The 10,844-nt window shown below is 43.1% G+C and overlaps 1 protein-coding gene across 1 annotated transcript; it reads left to right on the top strand.

Annotated features, from left to right (window-relative positions):
- The first annotated feature begins 2,599 nt into the window (after positions 1 to 2,599).
- nelfcd (negative elongation factor complex member C/D) lies at positions 2,600 to 9,498 on the top strand. Its single transcript, XM_068315561.1, has 15 exons — positions 2,600 to 2,795; positions 3,934 to 4,043; positions 4,217 to 4,326; positions 4,459 to 4,568; positions 4,707 to 4,814; positions 5,858 to 6,010; positions 6,385 to 6,515; positions 6,714 to 6,879; positions 6,963 to 7,097; positions 7,248 to 7,387; positions 7,941 to 8,055; positions 8,142 to 8,237; positions 8,339 to 8,479; positions 9,001 to 9,130; positions 9,251 to 9,498. Exons 1-15 carry the CDS (start codon positions 2,739 to 2,741, stop codon positions 9,283 to 9,285), a joined length of 1,737 nt encoding a protein of 578 aa, XP_068171662.1. The 5' UTR covers positions 2,600 to 2,738; the 3' UTR covers positions 9,286 to 9,498.
- The last annotated feature ends 1,346 nt before the right edge of the window (positions 9,499 to 10,844 follow it).

The following is a 10,844-nucleotide window of genomic DNA, read 5'->3' as shown; positions in this document are numbered from 1 at the left end:
CTTGAGTAGTCGCAGAGGCAAAAACTCGGGTCTGGGAAGAGTTTGGGGAGGCCATGGAGGACGACTATCGGTCAGCCTCGAAGAAATTCTGACAAACCATTCATCGCCTCAGGAGGGGGAAAGCGGTGCACAGCCAACACTGTTTACAGTAGAGGCGGAGAGCTGCTAACCTCAACTGGAGATATTGTCGGGTGGTAGAAAGAATACTTTGAGGATCTCCTCAATCCCACTGCCATGTCCTACACAGAGGAAGCAGAGGCTGAGGTCTCAGAGGTGGACTCGTCCATCACCCAAGCTGAAGTCACCGAGGTGGTTGCCAAACTCCTCGGTGGCAAAGCACCAGGGGTGGATGAGATTTGCCCTGAGTACCTCAAGTCTCTGGATGTGCAGGGACTGTCATGGTTGACACGTCTCTGTAACATCGCATGGCAGTCGGGGACAGTACCTCTGGATTGGCAGACCGGGGCGGTGGTCCCTCTTTTCAAAAAGGGGGACAGGAGGGTGTGTTCCAACTAAAGGGGGATCACACTCCTCAGCCCCCCTGGGAAAGTCTACTCCAGGGTGCTGGAGAGGAGGATTAGACCGATAGTAAAACTACGGATTCAGGAGGAGCAATGCGGTTTTCGTCCTGGTCGTGGAACATTGGACCAGCTCTACACTCTCCATCGAGTGCTTGAGGGTTCATGGGAGTTTTCCCAACCAGTCCACATGTGTTTTGTGGATCTAGAAAAGGCATTCGATCATGTCCCTTGTGGTATCTTGTGGGGAGTGCTTCGGGAGTATGGGGTCCCGGGCCCCTTGCTGAGGGCTGTCCGGTCCCTGTATGACCGAAGCCAGAGCTTGGTTCGCATTGCAGGCAGTAAGTCAGACCTGTCCCAGGTGCATGTTGGACTCTGGCAGGGCTGCCCTCTATCACCGGTTCTGTTCATAATCTTTATGGACAGAATTTCTACGCAGCCAGGGTCCGGAGGGAGTCCGGTTTGGTGACCAAAGGATTTCATCTCTGCTTTTTGCAGACAATGTTGTCCTGTTGGCCTCATCAAACCTGGACCTTCAGCATACCCTGGGAAGGTTTGCAGCTGAGTGTGACGCAAGTGGGATGAGGATCAGCACCTCTAAATCTGAGGCCATGGTTCTCGACCGGAAAAGGGTTGTGTGCCCTCTTCAGGTCGGTGGAGAGTCTTCGCCCCAAGTGGAGGAGTTTAAGTATCTTGGGGTCTTGTTCACGAGTGAGGGAAGGATGGAACGTGAGCTTGACAGACGGATCGGTGCAGCTTCTGCAGTGATGCAGTCGCTGTATAGGTGTGTCGTGGTGAAGAAGGAGCTGAGTCGCAAGACGAAGCTCTCGATTTACCGGTCAATCTACATTCCTACTCTCACCTATGGTCATGAGCTTTGGGTCATGACCGAAAGAACAAGATCCCGAATACAAGCGGCTGAAATGAGTTTCCTCCGTAGAGTGGCTGGGCACACCCTTAGAGATAGGGTGAGGAGCTCAGTCACCAGGGAGGAGCTCGGACTAGAGCCGCCGCTCCTCCGCCTTGAGCAGAGCCAGCTGACGTGGCTCGGGCATCTGTTCCGGATGCCTCCTGGAAGCCTCCCTGGGGAGGTGTTCCGGACATGTCCTACCGGGAGGAGACCTCGAGGAAGACCGAGGACACGCTGGAGGGACAGTGTCTCTCGGCTGGCCTGGGAACACCTCGGGCTCCCCCCGGAGCAGTGCCGGCTGAAGCCTCCAGGGGGCCCTAGGCAGGCCCTCTATTCAGGGGCCCTTGGAGTGGCGTTCGGTGCCGGTGAAAAATTTTGGACGTTTTAAGGCAGAAACCATAGAATTAGAAGAATACAGTATTGGGGTGTCTGGTGGCTTGTAGGGCTGTGGTGTTAATGTTATCAAAGTAAAGTCATCAACTAAAGAAAACAGCTTCTCTTAAGCAAATGGAAATCCTACAGTAGCATTTGCATTTGCTTAAGAGAAGCTGTTTTCTGTTTACATGCAGTGATGCATGCAGTGGTGCAGTACGATGCGTAGGATTCTTACTAATAGTACTACATCATTGCATGTAAACCAAGACTCTTGACAGTGCATCCAGTCCTCTATCTTTTGAAACAATTTGCTCAATAAGTGGACATATAGACCAGAATGAGGTATAAACAAACATTTATTGTATATAATATCAAAAATACTATAGTTGTGCAAATACTGTAGCTTAGTAGTAACAGTAGAGAAAACAAAAACAAATTAAAATGAAATAAATAACAAATAATAATAACATAACTGTGCAATTACTGTATTGCTATAGATTGTACACATAAGCCTGCCAGCAAAATAGAAAAATGAAACACTTGTCCTCAGGTTGTTCCACAGAGTGGAATAAGGGATAAGCAGTGGATGGATGGATGTACTGTATGTTTAAAAAATAAAGATAATTATTATTATTTATAAAGATAAAAATAATGTAAAATAATTTCCCCATGGGGACAATAAAGTAAATTAACACTAACAAGAGACAACAACAGGAACAAACCTGAGTTCCGGAACTCTAGGGACGCGTCATGTTAAAAGAGACATGAATAATAATGAGGTGGGCGGGTAGGGGGTGTGGCCTCTCGCGCCATTTTCCACCTCTTGTTGTTAGCTTTCAGCTAGCTAGCTGCTTCCAGCATCAGCATCATCCTCATCAGCAGCAGAAGGGTTCACGTCAGGTTATTTTTGTGAGCGTCCCTTCTTTCCCGTCGTCATGGACGAAGAATCGTACAGCTGTGCGGGAGACTGGGAAGGAAAGGAGGGCAGCCTGGTGAGCTGTTCGGCTGCTACAGCCGTTAGCTAGGTGGAGCTAGCTGTTACTAGCATCACAAGCCCACACTGTTTCTAGCTCACACATGGACGATGTGTGAGACCGACGTTTCCACATCTCCATGTGGGTGCTGAGATAAGACATCCAGCGGTATCATGGTGGCCATGGAAACCGAGGATACACGTTCACTATAAATTTGATCATTTTCAATACCGAGTTCAATGTTCGTTATAAACAATTGTGTCCAGATCGAGAAAGTAGCCTCGATCAGGGACTTAATGCATATTTAGTTGGGGACGATATGTTTTTGCGTCAGAGAGGGGCAGAGACATGCCCCATAACCATAATGTACATGTTGAGGAAGCAAGTAGAGGTGATGAAGAAGTGATGAGGCAGTGTGGCATCCAGGAAAGGAACTTGGAGGGGCAGATGCTGATAAACTTTCCACAAACGATGGACATTGCCTCCAATAAAGGGAGGGACATTTGGTGACCTGAATTTGGTGCTGTTCCTGAAGACTTCATCAATAAATTGTATGAATTTTAAAGTTCATGGAAGTCATACAAGATAATGAATATGAATCTCCCAGCACCGCTAATTAATTCACTAATGTTATGCAACATATTTTTGTATTTGAAGTAAATTATTTAATTTTTACACAACTCCGTATGTGACAAAACTTTTGTCTTGCCAAAAACTGACCTTTCTGTGTTTATTAAAGGATCAATTTTTCAAGGGTGAAGCAAGTATGTTTTAGTATATTAAACATAATTTGGGAGGGTTTTAGCTTTCATATAAAAAATTCCTAAAACCAATGGATTAATTAAGAAAAAAACAAAGACAAGCTAATAAGAAAAAGCTATGAGTGGTGTTCCAGGTCAAGACGTGGCAGTATGTCATTTGACAATTGAAGAATCATCCTTTATTCCTTTGTTGTTTTTCATAATCTACAAACTATTTTCAGGTTTTCAAAGTCATAGCGACTTAGAGTTTTGTTCTCTCTGAGTGTTTTCTGGTGTTTGTTAATTGTTGTCCCCTCATACATTTATTGCAGGATAAGAGAGAAAGGGAATCCATGTTGCAATTCAAGACAGAAAATCCACGAGTGTAACAAAACACAAATCCATTTGTCTTTCAGGAGGGCTATGGTGATGGGAAAAATAATGGGAAAACCCAAGAAACTTGTCTGCAGAGATTCTCCAGCAGGGATTACATCATGGAGCCCACTATCTTCAACACACTTAAAAGGTAAACACCTCTTTTCTCAGACAAATATCATATTAAGTGATAAGTACCTCAGGATTTAAACCCTTCATTTTTAAATGTGACAGAAAACACTCAAACATGTAAAAACTGCACAGAACACTAGGTGTGTACACTGACAGTTGACAGAAGATGATGAGTTGTGTGTCTTCCTTCAGTTATTTCCTAGCTGGGGGCTCTCCTGAACACGTCATCCAACTTCTCTCTGAAAACTATTCTGCTGTGGCTCAAACCGTTAATCTGCTGGCAGAGTGGCTCATCCAGATGGGTACATCACACATCATCCGGCTTTGTTTTCTGGCTCTGGATTAATCGTTGCAGTTCTAAAAATAACCCTTCCCTTAATCAGACCTTTACCTGATGATGTCATTAATCTGTAACTCATTCATTTTGACTATAGGTGTAGAACCCGCTCAGGTTCAAGAGCGAGTAGAAAATCACCTCAAGAGTCTCCTGATAAAACACTTTGACCCTCAGAAAGCAGATTCTATTTTCACAGTAGAGGGAGAGGTGAGACGATTTTTTAAACACTCTTCCTTTTTTTTTTTTTGTAAATCATCCTAAACACTTGAGGAAAGGTTTTACTGTTCAGGCTCATGTAAAATGAGCTCATGTGAACTAAACCGATCCTGTGTGCCATGTTTTCAGACTCCTGCTTGGCTGGAGCAGATGATCGCACACACAACATGGAGAGATCTTTTCTATAAATTGGCGGAGGCTCATCCAGACTGTCTGATGCTCAACTTCACTGTGAAGGTAAACTGGTGGCGCTGGCAAGGGTACAGGTTCTGAGTTATCTGATTATGCTATTATTATTTTACTCATGGTGCAATTTGATGGGAAGGGGGGGTGATCCTCCCTCTGGATTTAATATCTCTACCTCTGCTGAATAAATTTTATCCTTGAGTGGTGTAGAGGCTAAGCCAAGCTTTAATCCACTGAGGTGTTCCTCCACACTTAGATTACACTTACACGCGATGATGCGCTTCATGGTCATCAAAAATCCAACATGCCACTTTATGTGTGATTACAGTACTCTGTTTTATTTCCATTAAATGGAAATAAATTGTTAACATCAATAGTTAACATCAAATTGTAAAACGTTCAGCGTTCAGCAGTCAAAAAACTGGCAGACACCAAACTCAGGCAAAAACCAAACTCAGCCAACATTGGTACCTACTTATACCCAAGCACCACTTATCCCCAGGAGATCCAATATATCATTTGGCCACTACAAATGTTGTGATGGTGGACAACCCCTTCAGATATTAAAATAATTTGAAATTACGTGAACGTCCAGCCTGAACAGTCTTCTTTTCATTGCTGTCAATGGGCCAGAAGTGTGTTGTTCCCTCCTAAGAATTTTGCAGAGATGTTGTTTAAAGGTTACAGGAAAGTCAAAAAAGCCACACGAAATCCGACAGTGACAGTGGAACTTTAACGTCTACATGTAACGTGTCATTAACTGTAATTAATAGAGTCTGTGCAGGGAGTATTTACTCCTCTGTTATGGTGTAGGGTTCAGAGCACATACACACACACATACCAAGAGTATGTGTGTGTGTGTGTGGGGGGGGGTGGCTTAACAGAAGATAATTTGAGAAGCACTGCATTCACCTAAAAAAGAATTAGGCCTGTTGATTGCTTATTTTTTTCATGATTTAATCCCCTCCCCCCTCTTGTGTTTTTGACAAATTTCATCCTGAATATATTCATGAAAAAAAAAGAAATTCTCTGAGTCTATATATATTTGTTGCATTGCCTAAAGTGTGTGTGTGTGTGTGTGTGTGTGTGTGTAGCTCATTTCAGATGCAGGTTATCAGGGTGAAATCACCAGCGTATCTACAGCTTGTCAGCAGCTGGAGGTTTTCTCTCGTGTACTGAGGACGTCTTTGGCCACATTGTTGGATGGTGGAGAAGAAAACCTGGAGAAGAACCTGCCAGAGTTTGCTGTGAGTTTTACTCTGCTTGTTTCTGCGTCATTAAAGAGGTGCAGACTTGACCCGTGATGCGAGTTGTCATGTTTGTGGATAGAATGGTCAAGTCTGAATTTAAGATCTGCACATCTTGCTGGAATTTGTTTCAAATATTGTGGGTTTTTTTCAAACACGTTTGTATCAAATCTGCCTAAAATCTGAAAACTAAAAGTGTTGTCTTCTCTTAGGTAAGACTGTAATGGCAGTTTTTGTTTCTTCTGGCATTTAATAGACTAAGAATCGTTGTTTGACCTGATTTATTTGTATTAGTGGCAGTTTACTTTTAAATGATGAATTGTTTCACAGTGTGTGAAATCACTCAGTGAGTTGTTCCCTCCTCTCTCCTACAGAAGATGGTTTGTCACGGTGAGCACACGTACCTTTTTGCCCAGGCGATGATGTCCATACTCGCTCAGGAGGAGCAGGGCGGATCAGCTGTTCGTCGGATCGGACAGGAGGTGCAGAAGTCTGCGCACGAGCGGTAAGTTTTCTGTCATTCCAACACAAATTCAGCTCGACTGGATGTTTTAACTGTCCAGAATCATAGGAGTCACAGTTGATCATACAGACTCCAACACGGCATCTGGACCATTAACAACAGCAAAACCTCTTCCCTGTGATAGAGAGTGGTGCAGCTTCACTCATAATGTTAATCCAATGCTTGTGGTTTGAATGACAGAGGCCATGATGCCAGTCAGATCACCCTCGCACTCGGCACAGCAGCAGCTTACCCACGAGCCTGTCAGGCTCTGGGGGCCATGTTGTCCAAAGGAGCCCTGAATCCTGCAGATATCACAGTTCTGTTCAAGATGTTCAGCAGCATGGACCCACCTCCTGTGGAGCTGGTGAGGGTGGGGCGACGGTGACATGTTTCTGTCCACTATGTGCTTATTATGATGTCGCTAACTGTAATAATGTGTCTCTTTAGATCAGAGTCCCTGCTTTCCTTGACCTGTTCATGCAGTCGTTGTTTAAGCCCGGATCAAAGATCAACCAAGACCACAAACACAAATACATCCACATCTTGGCCTACGCCGCCAGTGTGGTCGAAACGTGGAAAAAGGTAGAGAGAATTCATGAAGGGTCAGACATGGTTTAGAGTAGTGATTTTGATTTTGATTAGCATTTCAAGGAAGTTAATTGTAAACTTCATATTTCTTGAGTTGAATGCTCATTGTTTCCTGTTCCCTTTGACTTATCCATTCAATCCCAGAACAAGCGAGTAAACATCAATAAAGATGAGTTGAAGTCCACCTCAAAGGCCATCGAGACTGTACACAACCTGTGCTGCAATGAGAACAAAGGAGCCACAGAGCTCGTTGCTGAGCTCGGGACTTTGTACCAGTGCATCAGGTGATTTAACAACGTTTTATTTTTGAGGGAACAAGTTTTTGGTTTGGTGCCACTTTATTGATGAATGCCAGAAGTAAAACATTTGTGTTATTTACTTAACTAGTAGAAAAATATTGACAGGGTAACAGACTTTTAAGTAACACCAGAGCTCATTATGTCACTGCATGAATGACTTGTCATTCACTTTTATTTGGCTTCAGTTCCAGTTTCCACTTTTTAAGTAGGTTTTTGATCATTTGCTGGGTTAACTTTCCAAAAATACAGAAGCCGTTCCATCACTCCCTAGGACTATCTAGATGTTGGTTGGCCAATAGTAGAGATGAAAATCAGACTCCAATTATTTTTATAAAAAGAAATAAGTAAATAAGCAGTTTGCAAAAAATTTATCAGAGATGTAAATAAACTTAGAGATGAATTCTTTTCATGGGGTTTTGTTTAATGTGATAATTGATCTACATGTCTTTAAATGTTCGCGTGTCATTCGCTGCTGGGGGCTGGAAGTAATTTAAGTTTCTGTAACTAAGGCTGACTTGAAACGATTGATTGTCTGTAGGTTTCCAGTTGTTGCTATGGGGGTGTTGAAATGGGTGGACTGGACGGTATCTGAACCTCGGTACTTCCAGCTGCAGACCGACCACACCCCAGTACATTTAGCTTTATTGGATGAGGTATGACAATATGACCAGATGAAACATTTGACTTTCTCTCTAAGATGATGTTTTAATTCAAGCACATATAAACCTCCACCCTGCAGATCTGCACGTGTCACCAGCTGCTCCACCCCCAGGTCCTCCAGCTGCTCATCAAGCTGTTTGAGACGGAGCACTCCCAGCTGGATGTCATGGAGCAGGTACGCTGTGTCACTCTGATGGTTCTTATTTCCCCTTTAAAGGGGGTGTTGTAAATGAGCAACTCCATAGCTGACTCTGGTTATTACCCCCCCCCCCCCAGCTAGAGCTGAAGAAGACTCTGCTGGACAGAATGGTTCATCTGCTGAGTCGTGGATACGTCCTGCCTGTGGTTGGGTACATTCGCAAGTGTCTGGAGAAGCTCAACACGGATATATCCCTCATCAGATATTTTGTCACAGAGGTAATAACAGCTGCTTCTGATCTCGTTTCTCTGGTGGTAAAAAAAAAAAAAAAGAACAACCTCTGGTTGATACTTATGACCTTACATCTCCCCAACAGTGAAGTGAAAGCAGACTACACCCAACAGGTGTAGTGTAAATCATTGTGTTATGGTAGTGGTGTGGGCTCACGCACTGAATGTAGAGATTTATTTCAGCAGCTCCTTTCAGTTTCATCGAGCTTTTCACTGAGTTTCAGTTTGGTTTTTCAGTTCTCTCTCTGTGTTTCTGTCCTCTACATCAGGCAGCTTAAGTCCATCTGCTCCACAAGGAATGCAAGTTAATGCTAAAAACTTAAGAGCATGATATGTGGTATTTCTCAAAGGAGAAGGAGGACAAAGCAAAACAGGGTGAAAGAGAGTAAATGTTAGACGAAACATTCCAAATGATTGAATATTACCATAACTGGTGTATATGTAAATGATACTAAAGTCCATCAGTAAACCTTTGTCAACACAGCAGCCTTACAACTATTTTTTTGTAGGTGCTGGATGTGATTGCACCTCCCTACACGTCAGACTTTGTTCAGCTCTTTCTTCCCATCCTGGAGAATGACAGCATCGCAGGAACCATCCGCACAGAGGGAGAACACGACCCTGTTGCTGAGTTTATAGGTACGTGACGGGATAAAAACACATTCCCCACCTTCCTGATGACGTTAGGTCCATCATGCACCGAAAGGTTAATTGTTGACGTTGTTTGTGCTGACATGTAGTTATGTTTTCATTTTTCAGCTCATTGCAAATCCAACTTTATCATGATGAACTGATAGGAACGCTGAGATTGAAAAGCAAATCGTTATCGTCATGACGACCAAAGACTTGGAGATGAACTGTTTGACCAAGTCAATTATAGTTTCCGTTGAGGCACCAAAAAAGGTAAATGAGCTGAAGGAAAAGCCTCTGAAGATGCAGCTAAATGTTTTCGCCTGTATATTTTAATTTGTTTAATCAAGCTATTTTGAAATAAAAATCTGAATGTGGTTGATTGCATTGGTCATTTTTTTAATCATATGATGGTATACATCCAGGGGTGGACAGTAACGGAGTAAATTTACTTAAGTACTGTACTTAAGTACAGATTCTGAGGATTTTTACTTTACTCAAGATTTTTACTCTTACTGGAGTTAATTTCTGAGAAGGCTCATGAATACTCGTTACTTTTACGTTTGCTGTTGTTGTTTTTTGCCCAACCCCACCCCTAAAATGCAATTGGCCACACGCAGTGTTCGTCAAAGAAGGAAACCTATCACAGTACACGTTCTCAAGTGGGATTTACGTAAAAGCGGAAATACGTCATCCCCTACCCAATCAGCTCAAAACAAGACCGCGGTGGCAATGGTGACTGCCGAAGAAGCCTCCGTTGAATCTGATGAACATGATGAGCCGGAGTTTTATGAGGCGGAGGAAGAAAACCCATGGCCTCATCTTAAAGATATGTTCGAGTTTGTAGAAGTGAAAAAGGACAACGCGGACTCAGACAAGAAAAAGTACAATTTCAAAAGCTTATTGTGTTTGCCGAAGAAAAACTGACAAAAGTCACACCTAGAGACCTCTGGTCACTTAATTTTACAGACTGACTGAGACTGGCGGACACAGGGCCACAGAGACACACAGACTGGGGGGCAGGGGGAGACAGACAGTCTGGGGGAGACAAATATTGTGGTACTGGGATATGTCCTTCCTGTAAACATTGAGTTGTTGAAGGCAGAGCTTTAGTTTGTTGTAAAGCAGTGGTTCTCACCAGTAGTCCACCAGGGTGTCCTCTAGGGGTTCCATTTGGTCCCCAGTTAAACGACTTGGTTGGGCCTGTATGGCTCCATTTGGTCTTGTGTGTGTATGGAAGGGGGGAATTGTTAAATTAAATGTGAAAAGGACATAATTGTCCTCTTTGATAATTCCATTAATTTTATTTCCGTTTTTATAGATGTTGGGGAAGGCTATAGTATATAGCCTTCCCCAACATCTATAAAAAGTATAACAATGGTTCTACAGGCAAGCACATTGGTGCAGGTGGTTTCAAAGAGTTTTCGCTAAAACAAGAGATACAAGGTACTATATATAAAATTGTAAAATGACAGTAAATCATTCAGGTCCATTCTCATCAAAGATAATAGGAATTTACTTACTTTTACTTTAAGTACATTTAAAAGCAAGTACTTTTTTACTTTTACTCAAGTAATGTATTGACTGGGCTACTCTTACTTGTAGCGGACTAAATTTTGACCAGAAGTATTTGTACTCTTACTCAAGTACTGGGGTCAAGTACTCTGTCCATCTCTGTATACATCCTCTGTCCTTCAATCAGATCTCCACAAAGCAGGTGGAG

The sequence above is a fragment of the Antennarius striatus genome, chromosome 5 (genome assembly GCF_040054535.1).
Source record: "Antennarius striatus isolate MH-2024 chromosome 5, ASM4005453v1, whole genome shotgun sequence".
Lineage (NCBI taxonomy): Eukaryota > Metazoa > Chordata > Actinopteri > Lophiiformes > Antennariidae > Antennarius > Antennarius striatus.
This window is presented reverse-complemented; position numbering and strand designations above follow the sequence as displayed.